The sequence below is a fragment of the Eucyclogobius newberryi genome, unplaced genomic scaffold, assembly GCF_026437365.1.
Source record: "Eucyclogobius newberryi isolate DKJ021-1_F unplaced genomic scaffold, fEucNew1.0.hap1 SCAF_8, whole genome shotgun sequence".
Classification (NCBI taxonomy): Eukaryota; Metazoa; Chordata; class Actinopteri; order Gobiiformes; family Gobiidae; genus Eucyclogobius; species Eucyclogobius newberryi.
Genome location: NW_027316500.1, coordinates 21,317,801 through 21,344,501, shown reverse-complemented (window position 1 = coordinate 21,344,501; position 26,701 = coordinate 21,317,801). Strand labels below are relative to the sequence as shown.

The window sequence follows — 26,701 nt, the reverse complement described above, 5'->3', positions numbered from 1 at the left end:
AAAGTCCGACAAGTCCGAGTGGATCCTGGAGAAGCTGGAACAACAGAGCAGTGTTTGAAGATCCAAAGGAGAGCTCAGGCCTGCAGCACATTCCCCTGCAGATACTCACTTCCTGTACGAGCCTTACTCAGCACCAAGGAGGAAGACCACGATCGGGCTCGCACACTTTCCCTTCTGGAGAATGGGGTTTGGCGGCATAACGATGTATTTAACCAGAACATTGCACTTAACGATTGTATTTTTAGAACATCAGTCAGCTGAAGGTTTTGTCGCAAATAACCTTGTGGTTGGAGTGGACTATGTTTAAATCTGTAGTCTTGTTCAAGGACACAATCATTTACTTGAAAATTAAGTTGTAATTCTTGGAGTAGTTTTTGAACTGCATGTTTTTACTCCTATTTGAGTAATATTCCTCTTACTCTGGTCACAAAAGCTTTATGTTAACAAAATTCAAATATTGAACATGTATTTTTCTTGCACCACTCTTTCAGATATGATTTTGTTTTCTCATTTTTGTCTCTATCCTTGAAAATGTGTATAATTTGTGCATTATTTTATATTTTGTCTCTCCAATTACATCAACTTCAAATTATAAATCAGATGCCATGTCCAGACCGTTACTCTTACATTCCCCAAATACTTTGTTACCCTCCTTTGACTAATACTTTACTTTTACTTTTAAGTTTTTCTTTTTTCTTCCTTTAGTATAATGTTAGTTCCTCTATCCACCTCTGAACACAGTGATAACATGCGCCTGGGCAAGAATTGGAGCAGAAACCCTCCTGATTGTGGGCAAACACTGTTGCCCTATCGATTTAAAGCAGATTATTGAAATATTGTGATAATAATAATAATGCAAAAAGAGCTGATGGTTATACCTCAACTAATACATGAAATACATGTTTTGTTTTAACTATGTTCTGTTAAACATAATATTATAAGAATGTTGTTTTTCGGATGCAAACTGGGGATCGTTCGTAGAGTGGAAAGAGTTTGAATTAGTTAATTGAATAAAGAAAATTAGTATTATTTCCAAAAAACACAATGAACCTTTTAAATTAACGATGATTACGTGTAAAACTCTTGCAATAACCTCAACTAACAAACCATTCAGAGAGCAGTACAAAACAACACCTTCAGCCCATTAGTAGTAAATAGAAATAGTAAACTGTTAAGTTAAGTGAAAATACCTGTTTACGCTCTGGTGTGCGACGGCTTTTCCATTCTGAGACAAAGCTACCCAATAATAGCATGCGGCTGGAAGCAGGGAAACAAATTAGTCCAGTGAAGAAAATGATTCACTTAGTCTAATTGCAGGTTGGGGTGGCAGTGGACAGAACCAGGGCACCATAAGGACAAGCCCACTGGACGTCCCAGTGAACTGCATCAGGACCATGGACAGACCGTTTGGATTGTAAACAACTGCACATTATAAAATGTTTTCTTGGTTCATTTAGGGCTACTTTAGTTTAAAATCTGTTCAAACACAAACCTCTTGTACTGTATTGCACTTTGAATAATGCCGATTACTTATTACTTTACTCAGAAGTGGAATGCAGCTAATTACAAATACTCAAGTTACTGTAAATTTGTGGATTTTTTCAGATAAGATAAGATAAGATAAGATATTCCTTTATTGTCCCACATGGGGAAATTTCATTGGTGCAACGCAGGTAGATACAGAACAGATCACTTATAGGAAGTCTGAAAAGCACTTTCAGTAGAAGATCTCCAATAAACAAAAACTCCCTTAGACAAATAAATAAATACATAAATACCATTGCATGTGATCACAACAGTAATTGCATAATTTGGGGGTAATTGTACAAAATGTTTGTAGATTTATATTACTTATACTTGCAATTATTTATACAATACATCTGGCATGTAATTGTTATTAGTTACATTTAAAATTATGAGTAATGGGAACAGGAAACGCCCCAGACGTCCAAAATGCACTGTTCTCTCACTTCAGTCTCACACAACGCCACAGCATCGCCTGCTCTGATTGGACAGAGCTCAGAGAGTATTCAGACAGTGGTTTCGAACTACTTAATTCAGCATTTCAAACAGTTAAATTGGTCAAATTTGGTATAAAATTACATTCAAAAAGAATTAGTACTAATTTGAATAGTACTTTTCTTGCATACTTTTTTACTTTTACTTACTTTTAGCCATGTAACTGCACTTTTAATTTAACTAATCAGTACTCTTTCCACCACTGACTTCACTTTACTACTTTACCAAATGAATAAGAAATAATAATAATAAAAACATGTTTCTACATCTGAACATTTTTGTCAGTGTCCTTTCTTTTATTATTTATATTCACATAATAACATAATTTAGTGTTATTCAGATATGGTTGTCAAAATTGAATGATGAATTCTTGTTGTATAATCTTAGTGTAACAACCCTCTGTAGCCATTGTAGACCTGTCCACCTCTGGCCCGCACTTTGCAATAAAATGGTCAATTTGGGGCATCAGCAGTGGTGAAAATGTTACTTCTTTCCCACAGCGCCTTCCCGAATACAAAAGAGGAGCTGGTGTTTCTTTGTGCACATAAAAGTATCTCTCAAGCTTTCAGCAGCGTGTCAGGGTCTCCAGGCCATTAACCGGTGACTCCTATTCCCCTGTGCCAGGAGGACGGCAGTAAACCAGGACGGCTGCCACGGTGAGCTTCTCTTGTCACGTTACACTCAATTTAAGGGCCTTGGCTCCAAAACCACTGCTCCTGCCAGCGCAAAAAAACCTGCTTGAGACAATAAATCTGCTCAACAGTTTATAATTTCCCTTTGGTCGTGGTGCGAGTGGAACAAAAGAGACGGGTATGAATTGTTGAGCAGTGGAAATGCCAGTAAGTCAACAGTTAATCTCCACCTGGATCTAGTTGAACATGGGAAATCCCTTACTATATGTGTCTCATGCTGCAGTGATGCACAATCTGACATCATTCATTCATGGTGGGGTTATTATAAACACACTCCTACAACAGACTAACGTACGACAAGATCACATACTCAGAAGTATCTTGATCTGAACCAAAGTGCGCTCACATCATCACAACCGCACAGGAGTTCATACAAAAACAAATATTTATACAAAAAAGTACTAGGGAACAGTGCGTGTCTGTGTAAAAGGCAGACTAAATTCATGATTCACCGCCAAATCTTCAGCTAGCCCACCTTGTACTTTCTGCTGTTTTTCCCAAGAAATCCTTATAGTCTAAATAAAATAATCAGTCAACTCGTACACATTTTAGTCGACTAAAATACCATTGACCAATTCGACTAAACGACGGAAGGCTGACAGCCCTAATAGTAATAACAGTTTTCTGTTTGATATGTGAAATTAAATTGTATTTATTTATGATAAACAAAGCACATGACCTACACAAAAGAGGACATATGAGGACCTGTTGATGTTAAAAGAACATTTATACCAGTAAAACATTATGTACAATTACAAATAAACCCAGTAAACCCACTCAGACACATCCTCACACTATTTACAAGATAAACTATGGGTGGGCAATATCTAAGACACTTAATATCAAAACACATTTTTTTGCATTCCTGTAATGATATTCAGATGATATGATGCCAATCCAAAGAGTAAAGTGTTAAAACATATCTTTAAATGTATCAGTTGAGGTTTAATTATCAGACGATGTCTGTAAAATTAATCACTCTTTATTTTATTAATCAGCTCCTTTTGTAGACTTTCTGATACATTGTCCACTTCTAATTCATAATGAATTTGAAATGTTGAATAATCAATAATTCCATTTGAATTATAGTCTGCATTTAGTCTGTCAAGCATCTTAAAATAATCTTCTACTAACAATGTTTAAAGTTTTTGTCTCAGTCCGAACATCTGAAGTATTAACCAGGGATCCTTGTCTATATTTTTTATAAGAAAAGATAAGATATTCCTTTATTGTGCCACATGGGGAAATTTCATTGTTGCAACGCAGGTAGATACAGAGGTAGATACAGAAGAAAAGAACAGATCACTTAGAGGAAGTCTGAAAAACACTTTCAGTAGAAGATCTCCTATAAACAAAAACTCCCATAGACAAAACCTCCCATTACCCAACAAGGGATGGAGGGGAAAAATAATAAAGATAAAAATAAATAAATACATACATAAATACCATTGCATGTGATCACGACAGTAATTGCACATGAATATATGTCACGACAGTAAGACCTGTCTTAGGTCGAATTAGGATCCATCCTTTAAAATTCCACAGACAAATTGCCTCAGTACAAATAAAAAGATATACTGCACATGAATAAGTCTGGGCTATATAGTAGCAAACGTAACAACCATAACCTACAGAACCTGTTTCAGTACAGGAGGTTTCCTAGAGGCCAGGAGTCAAAGGTCAAAGTAGTTTCATAGTTGAGAAAGTGCAGTGCTACAATATTGCCCAAAACTTATACTGCAGCCTCAATGTCAACTCATACAGCTTACAAACAAAAGGAGAACATCCATTGTCCACATGTCAGTGTGTAGTTAAATAGTAATATAAAAAAACACTTTTGATTGTGGTCCAATATTTGCTTTGCTTATAAATGCCTTTTAAACTATTATCAACATTTGAACTACAAACATATTCTACTGCTACTAGAGTTGGTGTGTTTGATCACAATCTACAGTATATTTGTTGTAGTTCCTGACTTATTTGATTCATGATATAGTTACCTAAGAAACAGATATACTTGGTTTCATTAAATCGTTGATATAAATTGGTTTCATGGAACTAAATAATATTGTTTTTTTAAATAAACCTTAGTAATAAGCTGTTATTCTTCTCAATGTGTTGCTGTGACAGGCCTAGATACAACATACTGAAGCACAACGTACTGAAGCACAAAGCGTGTACTCAAAGTTCCTGCATTGCTAATAGTACATAATATATAAGTGGATGTGTAGCTTATGGTGTGTCGGAGTGTCATCGGGGCGGCCCCTGGTTGTGTTGTTTTCCTGGAAGAGTTGGGGATGACATGGAGCAGAGTGGAATGTGCAGAGGAGCCACGCAAGGACCAGGACATTTCTCCAGGGGACAGTGCAAGGAACATGTGTGTCAGGCCAAAGGTGAAGGATGCTTGGGGAGAACAAGTACATCTCGTGCCGTGTAAATAGGAATGGAGTTAGGAATCATTTTAAACACCACCTTTATACAACCTTTTGTGTTTGGAGACTTACAGATGACCTCACACATACTGCACAGAGGGGAACTTTGTTATTATTGCCAACAAAACTGCATCAGTGGGAGCAACACGTGACCACTTTAGCCAGTATCCACATAATTAGACTGCTACTACACACCAAACCTGACCTAGTATCAAAGAGCGTGCATTACTTTTAGGAGCACCGTATGTTATATCATGATTCCTGTTAGTTGCCATTTTGTTTCCATTAAATATATAAAGATATGTTTCTACTTTCCACGTTGTTGCCACGTTTGCTCCAACCATCCTGTGCTTTTGCCTGAGGCTAATTGAAAGGCCAAAGACAGGAATTGACGCATTTAATTGCCTCAGCTTAATTGATTTCCTGTTGATCACGCGTCGGCCACGCTCACGTTTTCCAATAACACGCAATTAACACGCTCATTTAAGACGTGCCAAACATTTGCAAACAGACTTATAACTAGCACATTTTTTTTTTGTAATTAAGGGTTTAAAACAAAAAAGCTCGTCTTTACCCAGTAACATGAGCTCCAGCTTCTTCCGGTCCACTCGAAAGCGCTCCTCCATCCACTCCGGGTCGGGATGGGGTCCGCTCACGTCCTCCTCGGAGCCGGGCAGCGGAGAGTCCGTGCTCCGCTCACTGTTGGAGCCCTGGTCCGACTGCTGCAAATACCCGCACAATGTGTCGCACTGAGCCGCCATCGCGCCGCGCAGACACGGCTCCCGCGGCCACTGCGTGAGAGACAGAGTCGAGCCGAGTTCACGCAACGCGCGCACAACTTTTTTCCCAAAGACGCAACTTAAAAAGAGTTTGGGAAATGTATTATTCCACCACTTCGTCGTGCTGTGCGGGCATAATTGCAGCGGGTCGTTTCTCTGCCACCGTTTTCTTTAAAAATGTTTGATTATCTCCATTAGTTTTGTTTGTTCCTTTGCAGAAGTGTTGCGGGGCGCACTGGACCGTTAGCCCAAAGACTTGTCTGCAGCAAACACCAACTAACTCTTTGGGAAAGTTTCACGTGTCAACATGCAAAAAGAGGGAGAAAAACGCATTGACTCCTCCCAGGCACTGTTTTTTGGAGATCTGCCTCCCCCTGTGCTCCCAACAAGGCAATTTAACCTTCTTTATGGAGTCATGGCCTTTATATGTTTGTTTCTTATAAATAATCCAGTTTTACGCATGACTTTGAGAAAGGCATTTACGTCCAATGTTATGTCGTCCAGCCTTTTCCACACTCATTATGTATCAGCTTTTAGAGGAAGCACTGGACATCCTGCGTCTGTCTGAAGGGAAGCAATTCAGGAAGGACAAAGTCAAACAAACTGGCCTCATGTCCGCAGATTAAACGACGCCACGAGCACCAGAAACGAACTTTCGTCTTTCAAGTTCTTTTGCTGTGATTTCCATGCTGTGCCCAACATCTTGTATTGATTTATTGTCTTGTTAAACCTCAGGACCTTGAGTTATCATCATAAAACTCTCGTGTTTGTTTTCTGGTGCCTATAAAGCTGACACGTTTGTTAGTATATATGCTGTTATTTAAGAAGTCCTGTTGCTGTTTTTGCCTTTACACAGTGGGAAATGTATTTAGCCTTGACTTAACTGCGGGAGAAAGCGTGGACAAAAAGGGAAGGTGTTGGGTTGGAGTTGGACGGGTTGGATGTCTTTGAGTGAAATGAGTGCAGACTCTAATTAGGACATTTGAATAACCAATCAACCCCCCTAATCTGTAGAATCAAACAATTGCAAACATACTACAATATATATATATATATATATATATATATATATATATATATATATATATATATATATATATATATATATATATATATATATATATATATATATATATATATACTGGGTAGGCTGAGATGTCCCGTGGATTTCCAGTTTAAGGCAACGGATGCCATCTAGTGGGGACTCGTATGTTAACAACCATTTCACACTAGAGTCCTCAGAGCAAATCTCATGCCATAATGATATTTTCAACATGGACAAAACAATCGCTGCGCATTGATCTCTGACTGTACTTGCCAGTCTAAAACGTTTACACTCTTTGTTTTGTCTAGATGTTTGTGATTTCTGGAGCAAGTGGAGCGTTTGGATCAGCTCAGGTGGAATGTTATCGAGTGGCATGTGACAAGGTGATTACTTCTTCTGCTTTTTTGTGTTAGGTGTTAAAAGTGACTCAGCACACGGCACACTGCACGTTTTAGTTTTATAAAGATCATTGTGACTTTAACATGTTTAGGTTGTCACTGTCTATCTTTGTTTGGATGCTACTCTTTAGTGATTAGTGAAGTGCACTAACTCATTTTAAATTGGTGGCATGAATGGATCATATAAGTAGATGTCAAGAGAAAATACTTCTCCACTATATGGACCATCTGTCACTCACACAGAGTATGTTTTATAGTTCCACATAAATACATAGTGCAAGTGATGACAATAACTAAACTCAATTTCAATGTGTTTAAATTTCCAATTCCTGAATAAATGTGCACAATCACAGTAATTGTCATTTCTTTACCACCAGTGCATATACATAACAGTCGTGCCAGCCAAAACGTCACAGAACACACTGACCAGTTTAAATATCAGAATTAAATTGTGACGTGACTTTGACCTGTCTGTTTTATATCTGTCTGGAACAAATGGATCATGGCAGAAACGCTGGTTTCTGTGGGTTCATCCCTAATGATTTTAAAGAATCACTTAAAACACTAAAACAAGTCTCTCTCAATAGCTGCTCTTGGTGTTTCCAGGAGAAAACTTAAATATGTCATTATAGGGTGCATTTCTTTACCATCAGGACTCCTGCAACAAAAAGTAAGGATCAGTTGGTACATTTACGTGGTCAGAAATAAATCAGATGACGACAATAATCCAATAATTAGATACAATACATTTTGAAATAATGCTTTAAAGCTTTAGTATGCTTGCTTTCCTTTTTGTATTTGCACAATTTTGTCTCCATAACCTGCACCGTGTGAAATCAGGTTATTTGCGTCATATGTAACTGTTTGCTTAGCATTTCAATTCCAGCTGATAAGGCTAGAAATCACTCAATGATCCGATTTTCAGTGTGGTCATAAATATCGTGATCATCAACACTCCAGGTATTTGATCTGAAAAGCAGAGCCCCTATTGATTGAAGTGAGTGGAGTGTACTGAACAGCAGTGCCTTTAGCCTGATATTAGCTTCAAAGTGAAAAGTGAGCGCCTGCTGTTAAAGTCCAGTTCATGGCCCCTGTCCCCCCCGTTCTGACCGGGAGGCGGGAGCGGACAGATGTGCACAGACACTACGTATGGAGAAAGGCCACATCTGTGATCTTTCACGCCTCAGCTGCGGTACGTATACCTCTCAGCCACAAACTCCGTAAAATTAAGAGTTTATAAGGCCTATTTATATAACTTTATTGTGTCAATGCTGGTGGAAAAATAACACATGCGGCACATCATAAAGTGGCACATTCGTGTTAAGCTTTAGTCACGCACTTACGCAGTGGCACGTGTGGAAATGACCACAGCTAGAATAAAAAGGCAATTGTCTTTACATTTATACATTTAGTGTCAACAAAGTGTGACATGATGACATTTAAGTAAAACATGTATTTGCTGTCGCTCAGATAATTAGCCAGAATAATGTGACATTTTGATATTTTACCGAGAGAAAACCACGACATCATTTACTAATGAGAGTTTCTGCATCAGAATGACATTAGACAGTTAATAAGACGTTGTTCCCTTTTCTGTTCTGACAACGCTTTCATCCACCATCTTAGGCAATAGAGAAAAGCAGTGATATTTGTTCTGAACGTATCCAAAACAGGGTCGTAATTTATTCCTCATGCTATTGCTCATGGATCGATGCGCGTTCACAAGAGCACCAGGGTTTTGCGGCGGCGCGCCCGTGATGCTTGGGAGCATCGTAGGAAGAGAGAGAGAGAGGGAGGGAGAGAGAGAATCACAGAAACCGAAACACGGCGAGGGATAGATACAGAGGACCAAAGCAAGTGTCCAGCGAATGTCAACCTTGTCCTTCCGCCGCCAATGCACTGTCCTCGCGTTCCTATGTCTGACAGTTGACACGGTTTGAAACACCACTGAGGAACAAACTCGCACCTCCTCGGCTGTAGGAACCAGGACTCCTCAAGCGGGCTGCGTGGATCAGGTGAGCCCCCTCTGCTTTCTTTCTACCGTCGCTGTTCCGTCATCGGGAGCGTGGATCCTCGTGGTTTCGTCCGGTAACTGTCCGAGGTGCTGAAACGCACGGCCGGCATGTGCTTGGAAAACACTCTGGCCTCACGCTGCGAACGGGTTCATCCATGACTTCGATGTTTGGTTGCCATAGGCTATTTAGTGTTGCAGACTGCCCCACAAGGATGTCGTGTGGGTGTCGTAAAGACATCACTACAAAGCTCGTGCATGTTCCCTGTATCATGTCGGTTAAGCCACGTACGGCTAGAGCGTTTTATGTATCCAAGCTGCATTGGTAGGAGTAGAGTATAGCAACGTCCTCCGGGAACGGTGTGTTGTTTTACTGCGTCTCCCGTTGTCAGCGTCCAGGGCTTCACTTCACCTCATCGTGGCATCGTGCTGGGAGCGTGCACAGCGCGTCCAAGATTGCCAATGTTGCTTTTAATGTGCAAAAAACAAACAAACAAACGTGACGAAATCTCGGTGTAAGGTTGAATTGACTGGTAAATGTATAACAATGCTGAAAACAATATATACCAGATGCCAATCTTCCAGTAATTGTAGTAGTATTTGATAAAAAATGTTTCTATATGTTTCAATATCACACCTTTTCCAAAATATGTCCTTGTGGGGACCTTGCCAGGTGTTGACCAGCAGAGCCTCCTAATATTTTGCATGATAAAACATGAAAAGCCAATGATATGTCCATATAAAATAAATCAAATAAACAAATACAAGGCACAAGCCTATAGCCTATGCAAATGTCACTCTCTTGTGTCCAAGCCAAGGTTCAGTGGTTCTGAAATGTAGTTCCAGTGACTAACCTGTCTCCACTGTGTCCACCACAGGAGCACCTGACATTTGCAGTGGCCGACTCAGTGACCGGATCATGGCACAGACCAACACTGGAGGGCAGGGGACCAACGGTGTAGCGGACGAGTCCCCCAACATGATAGTGTACAGAAAGGTAATATGCTGGCTATTTCTAGTCCTCCGCGTATGCAAGTGTGAATTAATGTGTGTCAACTTACCAAATGATGAGCTCCGCTAAGGGCTCGCTACTAATAGCAAGACACTATGCTTGTTCCGTGGCTGATTTGGGCTTTGATATGCATTTGAAGTAGGGATGCAAAATTTGGGAAAAAGATTTAATTGCATTTTTGGACAAGTATTAAGCAACTGCGATTAGATTTGGGATTCTTGTTTTGATAAAGGATTCTGTTCAACATTCACATTTCAAACGGGTTCAGGAAAATGACTGAATGGCTTTGGAATATGGGCAAACTAAGACCTTTATGCAGAATATGACGTTATTTAAACGTTTGAACAGGAAATTATAGTATGTAAAATTTCAACTGTGATGAATTAAAAGCCCTAATTTGAAGGTATTCTCATGACATGCCATTGTACATAGAAGATAAGCCTGACACACAGCGGATTACGTACAATGTACAGGACACATGTCAACACGTACTTGTAGACACACACACTGAGTCAACAAACAGCTTTCATTGTTCCATGTTAGAGCATTTCTGGCAGCCACAAGTGATCACCTCCACAGCCAGTGGGAATCTTAATTGCTAAAAATCTTCGGGTCACAAGTTTTTAATTATGGGTATTGCGCTGTCTCCCAGTTTAAGGGTAAAAGAGACTGAATAGCATTTGGAATCAACACTGTGCCTAAGCTTTTCTCTGCAATGTTTTTTTTTTTCCTACTCAAGAAGTCTTCAGTACACGTCATTCAAAAAGCACTGCCAGTGTTGTGCCTGCGGGGGATTAGTTGTTACCTAAAAGTGTGCAGGGAAAGCCTTATTACAAAAACGTGCTATAGTCACCTACTTCTGATCTGATCCAAGAGCCTTTATTTAGCATCCACAATCAACTTGCAAATGGCAAAAACGTCAGTTTCAACTGTCCAATAGAAGCTTTATCACCTTATTCCAACCATGTACTTTCCCTTCATACAGATCATGCAGCGAATGAAACACTGGAATGCATATTTTCCCCCACACTGATGTTCCAAAGCCTAATCTGCGTCCCATATCCTCTATTCTTCTATACTTAAAATGCAGCTGGATTGTATTTATGATGTATTTAAATTTTATGATCATTATGAATGCCAGAACAGCACAGCTCGATGTAAATGTTGCATTGCCATATGGGTAATGTTTTCTTATCATGTTCCAAAGAATGATTGCTTCAGGATTTGACTCATAATTGGATTCATATTGCAGTCGTCGCTATTTTGTCTGCAAGAGTCCTTTGTTTTTTAAGGCTTCTAGTGGAACAAAATCATTATCTTCAAATATTGTTCAGAAGCAAAAGCTAAAATATATACTCAAAGAAGACATTTAAAAAAATTAAGTATTGTACATATTCAATCAACATTCAAACCATTCACACGATGCACAGTGGCTAAGAAACAGCAAAACTAGTGACATTTTTAAACCTTGCATGAATGATCGCAACTAAAAACACAATTGTGGGTGGGGACAGGGGGTAGGTGAAGCCTTGAGGGCAAGACAACACAGGATTACTCAAACAAGAAGGAACCAAAATACAACTCATTTTAATGATGAGGGAACACCGTTTAAACATATTTGAAAGCTCATGAAAATAGATTTTACAGATTTTCCCCTCATTTCAGTCTTTAGGCTTCCAGGATGAGTCTTGGGCAGGGCCGGCCCAGCCTATAAGCGAACTAAGCAGCCGCGTAGGGCCCCGAGGCGTTAATAGGGCCCCCAATCTGGCAACCCGTCTCATGCGAAGTGCAAGCGCAGCGTGCGCCACTAGTGTAGTAGCGCTGCTGGCGCGGCAGCGCACACAGCGGTAACATATAAGGCACAAACCGCATTTATTTGTAATGACAATCTGGCAACCAAGGCACGCTGATTGGGCAACTTCATTGTGCGCGAGGAGCTCGAGAGCAAAACATAAACACAACACAACGTGGTCCCTGCGTGGTCCTCATGTCCAGAGGAATATATCCCCCCGATGCCGAAAAACTAAAGTAGAAACTTCTTGACGATGTAAAGAAACTGCAAACTCAACAACACTTTCCAGGTATTGAACTTCTCTTACAAAGAGACGGTTAATGCTGCTGTTTGAAACAACACGATTCTGTCACGTTAGTTCGCTCAGGCTGGAGGCGACGAGAGCTCTGCACCGCACATAATATGTGTCTGACTGAAAGATAATAAGCTTAATATTTACACCAGCCCGGTAGTGTCAGCTGCAGGTGAGGCCGGTGAGGGGCGTCTATGCCCGGGTCACTAAGAGGCGGAGATCCGGTCCAGACCAGCGCCGTCTCGTCCAGAACCTCTGATGTGAGACTTTGGAGTGAACAGTGTGCGGCCCCTGCCCCGGGCCCCTGCCCCGGGCCCCTGCCCCGGGCCCCTGTCCCGGGCCCCTGTCCCGGGCCCCTGTGCAGCCTCAGTTAGAGATGAGCGGGTTTGAGTTTGCATCCCTCTCTCTCACATCACCATGTGTGAGATCAATCGTGACTCGTGATGTCTGTTTTACTTCTTAAAGTGCAATGAGAGGAACGTAAAGGTTTATGCACGTAAGGTCCATCAGCCAATCACATCGCAGCATTGTTTCATGCAGGAGTCCAGTGTGTGATGTTCTGATCAGAACAAACATTTATATTGTAATTAACTTTTAATAGAGCAATAAAACATTTCAATTTATTTAAAAAGCATCATTAGACTATTTGTTATAAATTATAATAAATTGATAGTGAAAAATAACCAGACATATTATGATTACGTCTGTTATAGAATAATACTATGTATTTTTATATAAAAGTGGCAAAGTTGCAGAAACGCAGTCTCTTCACAATAGCGAGGTTTGGACCTTCACTTCTAGTTCTGGTCATTCTCTGGGAATAACATGTTTGCACTGTTTTATCAGTGTTAATTGTTAATCAAGCAATGCTTATGCCATTTGTTTAATTTAATATAACTTGTTTTGTCACTTTAGCAAGAAGGAACAGTTGGGAGCAGTAAAAGATAAATTTGTAAGGATAACTATTAATTTTACATTTTCAGTCAAAATGAATCAATTTGATCATAATTATTTTTCATAGCCATTACTGTATTGAGTAATTAAGTACACTAATGTATTAATAACTGGCTTTAATCATTTTCTCCTGGCACAGTTTCATCACATCATCATTTTATAGCATTACAACCTCAACATTTTACTCTTACTTTAGCCGGCTGGACCACATTAAAATACACCAGAAGACCCAAAAAAGGTCTTAAAATCTCCCCCAGACCCCCCCTGTTCATTAATTTAAACTGCTAATGTGGCTGTAGACCCTTAACGCCCACAAATGCGCCCAAAAACGTATCTGGGACATGTGTTATTTGTACAGGGAGTAGAGGTGATGTCAGCGGAATACCGAGTTGCATTGTGGGATTTAAGTTATCAATATTTGAGCTTGTGAAGTGTTAAGAATAAACTAACTGGCAAACGGATGCCCCGGAGTTTGGGTGCGCTTTGTTTGCGTTGAAGAAAGTTCCCATATGTGAATTGTTTACTGACAATGGCAATAAAACTGATTCTTATGACGTGGTGAGGGGCCCCCAAAAATGTTTTCGCTTAGGGCCCCCTGAAGGCTTGGGCCGGCCCCAAGACTCTTGGGGCCCTGATCTGGCAGTCTTTGTTTGGCGAATGCCCTTCCAGTCACAAAGTATTCCATAACCCATTAATCCTTTTGCATTGGATTAAAAAAAAACAAAGCAATAAACATGTTAATATTTGGTTAAAAATACCATATGCTGCAATCTTTCGTCTTTCTTTGGACGACTCTAGCACAAATTCTTTTACAACATTCCTTTCTTTTTTCCAGTAGCTTTTGCACACCAGGAATTAGACACTATTCCCAGGAAATCCAAGATTGACAGTTTTTTATAGCACTTCCAGCATGCTAGGTAATATTACTGCCAGTGTGGGACAAGGCTTAGCGCTGGAGTATTCTTTATGCCTTGGAGTTCAAAGTCATAATTATTATCCGATTCCTCGTCTTAAAAAAGATTGGGATTTTAAAATAGGCTGAATATTATGAGCTAATGAAGATAGATGGATGTGTTGGGTATAGGCATTTCTATATATGGAGACGGGCGAGGAAATTGAGCATCATATATAATGTAATATTAATGTGTAACTGCATCAAAGTGAGACAGAGAAAAGAGGAAAAGCTTTGGTATTGACTGATTCTGAAATAGTTAAAATAATCATTTGTGTGTGTGTGAAAGCTTTTGGCATAAAAAATAAGCTTTCACTGGTTGACTGTTTAGCGTCTCCATTTGGTTTCTCTTCCACTTTTGCTGTCATTATTATAAATGATTAAAGTCTTCACTTCTCACCACTTGACCACACATGGTCACAGCTTGTCTGCCTGCGCTGACTGACCCAGATACGGAGCAGTGCCCAGTGAAAGGAACGCAGTGAAGTCAGCCAGAGCCGAAATGTGGTAGAGCGATATGAACCGCGACTGCATTTGGAAAAGGAAAAGCGCAGAGTAAAATGTGTCCAGAACGAACAGGTGCCTGGATTTGGCAGAAATGGGGCAGCTAATATTGACTGGGATTTTTAACGACGTGCGATGAGAGAAATGCAACATCAGCTATGTTGTGTGATAGGACTGCTGAGAGTTGTATTAATTGTTTTCTTCCCGCTCAAATTTTACCCAATTTCACAGCAATTATCTGGCTCCTAACGTGCAGTGATACCACGGCTCTACGGGCATTTCTTTGTGGAGTTTGTGTGTTTCCCCTCGTGTCAGGTAGAGATCGACCCATGTGGGCTTTTTCCTGGCCGATGTCAATGTTTAGAATCCATAGAAACCAATTGCAGACAAACTACCATTTATAGGATCGATCATTTCCCCCAAATTATGTCATTTCAATTTGCTACAAACTGACCCACAGCCCTATTTGAACATAAACCTATATGAGAGCAGTGAAGTCCCATTTTGTTTTCACTAAAGTGATAAATAACGCTTATGCGCATTCTTTAGTCTGAAACAAAACTTCGGCCTATGCTAGATAATTAAGCCCAATAGCCAATACCCTAAAAAGTGCAAATATCGACCAACTGATATGTCAGCTAACCAATTGGTCTGTGTCGGGGTTACTTCTTGGCAATTGCTCTTCTCCTATCAACCCGAAACATGCACAAGTGGTAAACGTTTTAGTGGACTATTTTATCTTCCTTTGTGGCCTTTATTAATCAAGGCTGCCAGTGTTAGTAGAGGGCACATGTTCTGTGCTTTGTCGCAGTCAAGACCCTATGATACATTGTGCAGCCCAAATAAATAACTTGAAAATATTCAGCTTCTCTTCCCTTCATTCACCCATTGCTGCATATAAGACATAATTAAGCCAAAGGGCAATGCAATGGTGCAATAGCAGTGAATGCCGTGTAAGAATTATGTAACGAGCGTTCAATGCTTGAGAGCCGTACATAGTGACTTAATAGCTTTTCACTGAGAGCACAACTACAGCGTACTCCTCTCCTCTCTACATCTTTCTCACCTCCCCCACCAAACATAGTATATCCTCTTGTCATTAAAGCCTAATGAAAATGAATGGGTGGGCTGAGGTGTTGACCTGATTGGAGGTGGAGAAATGTGCGCTCCGTTTTCTCAAGGGCGCACACGGACGCACACTCGAGCGTCTGATGAAGGTGCACGTGAGGCCACCTTCATCAAGCACTTTGTTGTATCGATACCTGGCACTATTAGACAAAATAGAGTGATTTGTTCAGTTGCCAACCTGTTACCCAACTCGACCTGTATTTACCCATTCAAAATTGATGTAAATTGATTCATGCATGTTTTTTTTAACATTTAAGCCGCCATTGCGTCTTCCCCTACTCCGCTGTGTGATGGCGAGGCAAGGCAAGCGTATTTGTAGAGCACAATTCATACACAAAGTAATTCAAAGTGCTTTACATAACAGGACATTATGCATCAAATCACAGTCCAAACAGATTTAAACAAAGCGAAGAGTGCAGATAAAGTGATGACGTGTTTTTTTTAAAATACTATACTAAGACATGTCGCCTGGGCCCAAATCTTATCTCCCAGTGTGCAGATGGGCACGATTAACAGGTGGATACGAAAAACAAAAAAAAACACAGAGAAACATCGCGGGCCTCAGCAGAATCAATGTGTGAAGCTCTTAAACTCAGAGATGAGAGAAGTTAGATCCAAGTGATAAATGTGCAATGAGCTTGTTCTTTTCCCATGTGCGACTGATTAAGCAGCTTAGGTTGAGTCCTTTGGTTAATTGGAGAGGTTTGGATCACAAAAAGCATAACAATCTTGGTCATTTCAATTAGTTATCAATTACCAAACACCTTGATTGCTCTTTGAAAGTTGCCTCTTTCGGAGCTTCGGCGAGGACGAGCGTGCGTAAAAAGTCAATAAAACAGTTTAAAGTGTATATTTAACGTCAACCACAAGTCCATACAACTGACGAACCACAAATTGCCGCGATTCAAAAAGGAAATCTAATATCAAAAAAAAGAAAAATGCATGATAGAAGCTTGTCAGAAGATTAAGACTACATTTCCGTCTCTCGTCTTGATCATATCTCAACTCTCCTTCGTTAATTGTGTCAATCTCACATGGCGGCTGTGTAATTACATGTGTGTTTTTCTCATTTTGATGCATGTGCCGTGTATGTACGAGCGCTTGTATGTAGGGCAAATGTTGCTAAGAGAGGGTGCTGAATTTTTTATGGTGAGTCTAAAACAGCTCTGGTGAAGTTTACAGGCACTCAGCGTGAGGACGGAACATCTTCTATCATCAGCCTCTCTCTGGACTGTGTCTGTGTGAGTCATCCTCGTAAGTGATAAAAGATTACTGTCTTAATTAGAAGGCATGGAAGTGGTTGTAAAATTATATTGAAGACTCGAAATGGGTGTAAAGCTTGCCTCGATGGTCCTTTTTTTGTCCCAAGTTTCCAAACGAACAGGCGAATGAGCGAAAATACAAAAATGTGTGCAGTAATTTTGTAGTTTTGTTTAGTATTATGTGAATCAGTACTACCTCTAGCCAAGAAGTACAAGTAGGAGATTGTACTGACAGAATACGACGTTAGATAAAGTCACCAATTATTTTTTTTTTCAATTTAACAGCAATTAAGAAAATGGCAGGTATTGTATTATCCTTTTTATTTTATTTTATTAAAAAAGAAAAAAAAACAGAATGAGAAAAGCATATACAAATCCAAATCAGCAGACATTGAAGTTAAGGCACATATAAACACATCACACTCTTTCAAATGTCACGTACCAATGGCTTTTATGTAAACCTGCTGAAATTCCTTGGACAAAAATATTTTTTACCTTTTTGAGGCTGATTTAATTTTCACTCCACACCTTTACCTGCTTGAATTGATCTAATGGAAATCTAAATGATCTAAGTTTGAAAAATACCTTGAAATCTGTAAAAAATAAAAAAAATAAAAACATAAACGCAATGAAAATCTGCTGACACTTTCTGACTTCCTGCAGTTTTGAACAAGAAATCAGTGACTCTGTTTCTATTACTCAGCTATTTTAGATCAATATTGCCTTTTATAAAATGTGAAATGATGCTCTACTTATGTTACAATTCAAGACGAAGAACCTGAATAAAAGCTTAGCATGTTTCCTTTAATTACTTTTGGTTACATGTACATTCATAAAAATACTTGGGCGTTCTGAAATCCTTTTATTGACATTTTAGCATGTGAGTCTATTTATATTTGGTTGGCGGAGGAAGCTAGAGAACATAAATGCGTAGATACTGTCCTCAATACATATTTTAAATTCGCTTCAGCTCTTTTGTGAGGACCAAATCCCATTGAATTAGACTTGTGTTTTATGTCTCGGATTTGGACGGTTTCTTTGATTTGGAATGAGCCGCATAAACCTGTAAGTAATATACTATGGGTCCTGGTAACATTCACAAACGTTTGAACCATGAAATACATTTGAATAGAGTGAATGAGACAGCGCGTGGCCGTGGTGAACAAATCAGATCATTGTAGCACAGTTTGTGTGTAAAAACTCAATTAGCGCCGGAGTTTCAGCACGGCCGAGGGAAATACAATACCATCTGACATTTTACCAGCTTTTGTGGCATAATCTACCTCTTTTTTACGATCGGGCCTGCATTGTCTGGCCACTCAGGTGTTGACTGTGATCCAGTAATTGTGCTCGCGGCTGCCAGTTTGCCCTCTGTCCTTGTGCAAAGAGATTAGTCCCAAACACACCATTCTTTCCATATTTGCAGAGCCCAAACTAAATTCAGTGCTGTTTAGAATGGTGATTGCACGGTCAAAGTTAGTGTCAGGGTTGTGCGCAGGTTACAAGTGATACTGTGGTAATTCATGTAAAATAGTTCTACACTATGCACATACTTTTGGGCAAATGCAAGAATGTTTAAGGCGAGAAAATAGTGTTATATAAAATAAGGCATTTTATGGGTAAAAAAAATGCCAACATTTTACATATTTAGGACATTTGTACAGTTGTAAGAGTAATATTTAAAGTTCTTGCTTCAATAGATATAAAATACTTTACAGAAGGGATGTTGGATATCTTATTTAGTTATTGAGTAAACGGTCTTACTAAAAAATTGTGGGAAAATCTAAATTTTGCCAATGTTCTTTTAAACAGTTTGGTGTGGGTAGGTGCTACTTAAGTGGTGATTTTTATGTCCCTATGAAATAAAAATGCATTTAGTGAAAGTTAGTCTTTGGGTCACTGAAAAGCGCTATATAAATAAAAGTTATTATTATTATTATTATTATAAAACATTGGACAGCTTGGACGGTTGTTTTCTTATGAAAGTTTGTTCGTTGAGAAAGAAAACAAACCAAAGAATGAACAAAAAAATTAGTTTTGCCTTTACTCTCTCGCCTCATATTTCATAATTAGGCTTATACAACTTGATTGAGCTTCACTGACAAATATAAAAGTAATAGTAGTAATGAATAATCCAAAATGACACAATGAGATGAATACAGTATTAAGGTGAATGCAGTTCTGTTTCACAAAAGCACAGGTCCGGCGCGCTTCATTTCCTGTCACTCTTTACTTTATCGTCTCACACGGACCAGATGACAAGTCAAAAAGCAGTATTAGCATTTTTATGACAGTCTTTCTCCCGCTGCTTTCACCTTCAGGGACTTTCACCTGTAAAAAAGAAATGAATATGTTGTTGCCAGGTTAACGTCCCTTCTTCAGGAGCAAATAGAAAGAACAACCACACCAATGAGGATAGAGCGTTGTATTGATTAAGTGATTGCGGACAAAGGATCATTTTGCAGCAGTGAGGCAGTATTGAGAGATGTTGCAGCTATTATTTATATTCTGGAGAAGAGCTCAAATCTGGTGCCACAAGCAACACTGAGTAAAAGCTATTGTGCGACTGCAAATGCTCCTGATTATTGCCTAAGAAAGTCGTGTTTGTGCTTGGTTTGTTGATCTAGTGGGACAGTGTGATTTTAAATGACTTTTCTGAAATAGAAAGTAGGGCTGACAATAAATGGCAATGAAATCAAAGTCGCAATTTGAGTTGATACAATTTGGGGGAAGAGACTGTCAACTACAAATGACAAAATCTATTCAGGGACATTTTTTTATTTACTAGAGTTGTAACTAACAATTATTTAAAACATCAAAGCACAATCAACGGAATAAAGATTCGGTATGCTCACTGAAGGCTTTTTGTACAGTGAATATGACGAAATGAGAAAATGCAACTCTGACTGACATTTGGATTTAATAATGCCGCTGTCTTTATAATAAAAGGTATTTTCGTACATGTTTCCGAGTCTGTATAGTCCAGATAACAATTACGATGATTAAAATACAGTTTAAATGATTTTTCATTGTTTACTAGGTCGATTCATTGTTGCAGTTCTATTGTTTATCATGTGGTTGAAGTGAAACGTTTAAAATGTGAACTGGATCCTGATTCTAACATATCATTTGCTCATCGCGATCACAGTTAGATTTCGCAACTCCGTTCAGCCCTAATAGAAAGTTTAGATGTAGAAACATTTGTCCGCTCATCTGGAGGTTGCTTTAGTTTGATCGCAGATATTAACTTTGTGTATCGCCATGGATTTTGGCAACGCACTTCACCCTCTTTGCCATTGAACTTAACCTGAGGCTACATACAATCATCTTAATATTGCATTTGTTAGACTACAAAATATTCTCAACACCCTAATGATATCAAGTTCATTTTTATTTGGGCAAACAGACGTTCCCAGAGCAGAGGCTACTCTTGGATGTTCTTTCAAAAGGGAAAAAAACACACAAATAAAAGTAATAGTATCTTAACTGTAATAAAAATGTCTGTTTTATTTTCCTTGCAGAGTTTTTTGTTGTGCATCAGTTTCTTCCAGAAGTCTTAATGAGCCAACAAATAAATAATTACTTTTCAATTGAAATCTGGCAGCATATTTCCATCCAGGAAAGATTTAGTACATAGCAAGACAGATACTGCCCTTTAAAATGATTTATAGCTTGTTGTTGCCACTTTTCTAAATATATAAATACACTGCCGCCTTGTTACACCTGCTAACATCTCTACACAAATCACATTTCATCCATACATTCTCCCTGCTTCTGTTTTATTGTCTTTGCATCACAAAGTCCTTGAGAACGGAATACATTTTGCCGCGCTTTTAGCTGAGAACCACGCTGAAGGGTTCTTGTAACGCTCGACTTTCCCTATCCACAATCAGAGGCCGATGGGACGAGGCAGCCGAGGTGATGTGCTCCGTAATTGCCAGATCAGAAAAGAATCTTTGTGAGTGATGTGGGGCTTTTTGTATCAGCTCTGGCGCTCTCTACCCTCCGTTCCCCCTGTGTGCAAACAGACATGTTGTTTCTTTATGCATCAGGAGCAAGGTAACAGAGAGAGAAAGAGAGAAGGAGAAGGAGAAAGAGGAAGAGCGGAAGAGAGGAAGAGAGGAAGAGAGGGCGGCCACTCTTAAATCGAAATTGGTTTTGTGCTCCTTTTCAATCTCTTCCATTTGGTTGTGTGTTTGCTGACGTCAATAACTAGGCGCCAATTAGGAGAGCTGGCACTTGTGACACCCACGGGGAGTCGATAGTGCAAGCAGGTGCGCCATCCTGTCATGCAAACACGCCACCGGCGACTGGGGAGGATAAGTGGAACGTACACGACTTTTAATAAATTGGGGAGCAGCGGTGATAACGATGATGAGACTATAAGGTGTTTTAGAGTCTGCAGCTATCACAATATGTTTGGAAAATGTATTAGGTTTTTTATTATAACACCATGTCAAAGTGCGAAGTATTCACAGGGAGATACTGGTTACTGGAGAAACTGCGGTTGCCAAGTGGAACACAGTTATCATGCGCTTTGGGACTGTCCTATTGTTCATATTGGACTGAGGTTAACAAAGCACTGCAGATTGTTCAGAACTCCTGCTATGGACACATTAAAAGGATACTTTTGGAGCATAAGAGAAGGCTAGTATGCAAAAATGCTGAAATTAATGACAATAAATCATAATTAGCTAGAATATGGACAATTCAGGTCAACAAGATGGGTTAGTTTAATGACAAGTATGCACAAGGAACTAGGACCAGACACATAGAACATCAGCAAATGAATTGTCCCTTAGCAAATTTGTTTAGTTTTTTTTCTTTTTTAGGAATTGAATCTAGTTTTGTGCCCATTGTCTGTTGATGTTATTCATATTTTTGTTCATATTTTACTGTGCACTCAGAGCACACTGTAGATTTCAAGGTACAAATGGCAACTAAATTAAACAAACCAAAACTAACATTTAGTTGTCGCTGCCTTAGAAGGGGACAAAAGTCATCACAATTGCTGCTTTGGAGTCTTTCTTTTTGATTTTGTTCTTTTTGGGTAAATGTCAACGGTTATGAATCGCACTCTTTGAATGACAAAGCAAATGACAAACTTCTATAATAGTATTTCTGGCTGGCTTGGCTTCAAAATTTTAAAGAAGTTTCAAAATCAGTTTTGTTTCATGGAACTCCGCTGCGAGCGCTGTCCCATTGTTTCTTAATGATTAGATTAAAGTATCGAGAAAGGTCTAAATGGTAACATATTCTGTATTGATTGAGCAAACTCGTGCAATAACAATTCAGAAGCTAAAATCCCTTATTGAAGGTGGATCCGCTGCTGTGAATATGTCTTCTCTGCAGAGACAGAAAACGTGAAACTGACAAGATGTGTGATATTAGATTGGTCAGTAAGGAAGCAATTGTCTTTTTTGACTTTTGTTCATTTATTCTTAACGTAAAATGCAGTAGAATGAATATGTGGTGTTTATGTGTGGAGCATTTACCCCTGACCTTGAGGAGAGCTAAAATGACTCAATGAAATGACTAAAAAGAAGAAGAAAAAAGTCATTATAAATGCCAATGTCAAAAAGGAAGAACATTATACACTGTTTCATTTGGACCTTTAAATGAATTTTACATCAACTTAACTGGACTTGGCAGTTTGTATATATTATTTGGTATTATCTGCCACAAGGTAGAAATGCATTAGTCAAAGTTTAATGTCTGAAACAAAGAAAAGAAAGATATATATTAAGGGCTGAGGTAAGGAAGACCAGAATTGACTTAAGGAGTCTTTGGACTAATGGGCGATTTGTATAAAATATTTAAGTGTACTGTGTAAAGATATGCATAGAGCGCGTCGTGTATTAAGCCGTGCTGTTTGCTCTCCGTGAACGTCTCCCACAGCTGGAGTCTTTGGTCTATAAGTCTGCAGGTTATATAAAGCTCTAAGAGGCCTGGGCATAAAGCTATGGCTGACTCAGGTCTTCCTTGTCCTGCTTTGTTAATAGAAAGATTACAGAGCAAGAGTCCAGATTCATGCTTGTTTTCTCTGCGTTCTTCTGCGATGAACAGCTTAACGATTCTTTAGTGTGTGTTATGTGAGCTTTAAACTACACTGGACACCTTGATACTTCACTGGCATAATAATATTTGTACTCGATATACCCAAAATACTCCGTTGGCATGGCACCGCTAGTGGTGTAAATGGCTAAACTGTGCAGCGGAGGTATTTTGAGCCCCGAATGATCAAAACAAATCTCCTAAATGTGCGTGAATGGAACACAAGGCAAATCCAGCAGGTTAGGGATGGTTAAAGGCTGATTGTGATTATACAGGTCACAATATAGTCATAAAAACAGAAGCAAAAAAAGTCTATTCTCCCAGAACGTGATCCTAAATGTTGAATACTTTTTATCTGTTGATGTCACATGAAAGATTGATTTAATAAAGCTTAGACAATGTGATGTCATGGGGTCAATAATTGTGAATAATTGCAAAACTGAACACGAACTGTAACAATATAATTCAGTGTGTGACATCCCTACTCCAGGTATATTGCAATGAAAAAAATAACTCAAGAAACATTCAACTTAATTTAAATTCACTCTTCACTTACTAGTTTTCGTTCTTTGGTGGAAACAATTTTATAACCTGATCAGCACATAAAAGTTAAATTTGAATACTACTACTTGAAAGAGTCGACCCTCCGTCTGCATCTCTGTGGCGTCCCGTGGTACTTCCTATGAACTCCCATTTCGTCTGTGACGCTTCATTTCCCTGCACATAATACTGTAATCTACTTCTTGCTTATCCTGCCTCCAGCTATCGCCGCTTTCCTCCCACAAATATAAAATATAGTCTGCTCTAAATTGCATTTTGGATTTGTTTGCAAAGTTGGTGCAGTGTTACAGTACTATTGCAGAAGAGATAATGTAAAATTAAAGCCGCAAGCGGCATCCAACGGCCCTCGCGGGCCGCCGGCCTTCCGACTCTGCGCTTTCGACTTGATAAAGATGGCGCCCTTATTGTGTGTTGAATAAAAAAAGAACTTGACAGACGGCGACACATTGGACATGGCCAATCCATTGCAAATCAACACAAGTGTCAGTCAAATTTGCTGCTCCGCCGCACAGAGACCGTAGCACTTGGAATATAAATATGGATAACTTTTGATGCTCCGCTTGTGTAGATGATATTTCCCAAAGTAAAGCTTGATCGAGCTATTGCCCATGGAGGAGTTTGTTAAAGTGTGAAGCGTAAATGTGAACATTTCAAAGATTTGGCGTTTTCCCATTTGTGACAGTATATTTGCAGCTCCACGGCACAGAGACCGTACCACTTAATATCAAAATATGACAATTTTTTTATGCCCCGTTTGTGTAGATGATTTCCCCCAAATATGAGCTTGATCGGGCTTTCGCACTAGGAGGAGTTTGTTAAAGTGTGAAGCATAAAAATGTGGTCATTTTAGAGATTTCGCTGTTTTCCCATTTCTGACATATATTTGCGGGTCCGCCACACAGAGACCGTAGCACTTAGAATCAAAATATGGATAACTTTTGATGCCCCGCTTGTGTAGATGATATTCTTGAAATATGAGCTTGATCGGGCAATCGCCCTAGGAGGAGTTCGTTAAAGTGTGAAGCGTAAAAATGTGGTCATTTTAGAGATTCCGCTGTTTTCCCATTTGTGACATATATTTGCGGGTCCGCCACACAGAGACCGTAGCACTTAGAATCAAAATATGGATAACTTTTGATGCCTCGCTTGTGTAGATGATTTTCCCCAAATATGAGTTTGATCAGACAATCACCCTAGGAGGAGTTCGTTAAAGTGTGAAGCGTAAAAATGTGGTGATTTGAGCAATTTCGCGATTTTCCCATAAGGATATCATGGGATGTTTCTGTCATCGTTACGGTTACGCCGTACAAAATATGACTTTGGCTCTCATACTTTTATGATCAGGATGGCAAATTAGAATTTTGTGCAAAATATAATGTCATTTGGAAAAACTCTATTGTTTATAGGCCACTCTGAAGGCCAAATAGTCAGAATTCAGGGAAAAGTTTGCGGCTCCGTCGCACAGAGACCGTAAAAGTTATCCTTAAAATTTGGATAACTTTAGATGCCCCACTTGTCTAGGGGACGTACACCGATTTTGAGGTCGGTGGGCAAAACGCACTAGGAGGAGTTCGTTAAAGTGTGAAACAGAAAAATGTGGATATTCGAGAGATTTAGCAATTTTCCCATAGGGATAACATGGGAGGTTTCCGTCATGGCTACGGCTACGCCGTAAAAATTAAGGCATAAGTTTGATTGGCCTTTTGCTCGGGACCCCAAAATAGAATTTTGGGCAAAGTTTAGAACATTTGTGTAAAACCAGTTTTTGTCCATCAATGTTCACTCAAAGGCAACTCTGTAGGGGGCGCTATTGCGCCCATTTCAATTTTGTCATGCTAAACTGGTCCAAACTTGAAAGTTTAACAACTGATTCAAATTTGGTCCTAATCGGACTCGTTTTGATCAAATGGGAGCAATTTTTAGATCTGCAATATTCCAAAATAAGTTGTCCAACTTTGCGGCTGCGCCGCACACAGACCGGTAAAGGTATCTCAAAAAATTTGATAACTTTAGATGCCCCACTTGTCCAGAGAACGTACGCCGATTTTGAAGTTGGTGGGCAAAACGCCCTAGGAGGAGTTCGTCAAAGTTTGAAGTGAACAAAATGGCTAACACAGCGTGTTTTCATTTTCAAAGGAAGATGGCGGCCATAGGGTAAGTCTGGGGGCGTGGCCACAATGATTTTTTTTGTTTGTCCTCACGAGAGGAATGCGTGTCCCGAATTTCGTAGCTTTACGTCAAAGTTGACCTCGGGGCGTCTCCCATAGGCGCAATGTATTTTGACTTTTGTCGGTGGCGCTGTCGCGCCATTTTTTAACGAAAAAAAAAATGGCCCAGAAAAAACAAAATTTTTCGCCGATTCTGAATTTTGGGCAAAGTTTGGTGAGTTTTTGAGCATGTTCAGGGGGTCAAATTAGAGTTCAAAGCGATGAAGAACAAGAAAAATAATAATAATATTTTTAGCAAAAACAATATAGCCGTTTCCACTATAACAACAAATTATACATCGTTTGAAAGCTCTAAGCCTTCCCGATGCCGCCATGGGGTGGAATCATCATTACGAGCGCTTACGCGCTCGTCACTCCCTATTCCGTCGGGATGCCCCGCCCACTCCCCATAGACTTCCATTGATTTGAGCAGATACAAGCATGGCCCATGCCTGCGGCATGGATTCTCGCATACGGGACAATGCCAGGAGGGTTTTTGAAGGAATGCAGCGCTTCGCGCTGCTGTTGTCAACAATTAGTGAATGGGCTACGCCCATTCACTAATTGTTGACTATTTCTGTCATAGCAGGAGTAAGTATGCATGATC

General features: G+C 39.5%; 2 protein-coding genes across 3 annotated transcripts in view; one reads left to right on the top strand and one right to left on the bottom strand.

The window, feature by feature from the left end:
- LOC140351324 (protein bicaudal C homolog 1-B-like) overlaps nt 1-5,993 on the bottom strand; it is a 70,290-nt gene extending 64,297 nt beyond the window's left edge. For both annotated transcript variants that reach the window (XM_072437126.1, XM_072437127.1), the window contains exon 1: nt 5,718-5,993. In XM_072437126.1, the coding sequence (XP_072293227.1) occupies nt 5,718-5,904 (187 nt within the window). In that variant the 5' untranslated portion in view covers nt 5,905-5,993. The remainder of the gene's footprint in view (nt 1-5,717) is intronic.
- A 3,138-nt stretch (nt 5,994-9,131) lies between these two features.
- rgs7a (regulator of G protein signaling 7a) overlaps nt 9,132-26,701 on the top strand; it is a 78,641-nt gene continuing 61,071 nt past the window's right edge. The window contains exons 1-2 of the mRNA XM_072436723.1: nt 9,132-9,380; nt 10,255-10,373. Coding sequence (XP_072292824.1) covers nt 10,296-10,373 — 78 coding nt within the window. The 5' untranslated portion in view covers nt 9,132-9,380; nt 10,255-10,295. The remainder of the gene's footprint in view (nt 9,381-10,254; nt 10,374-26,701) is intronic.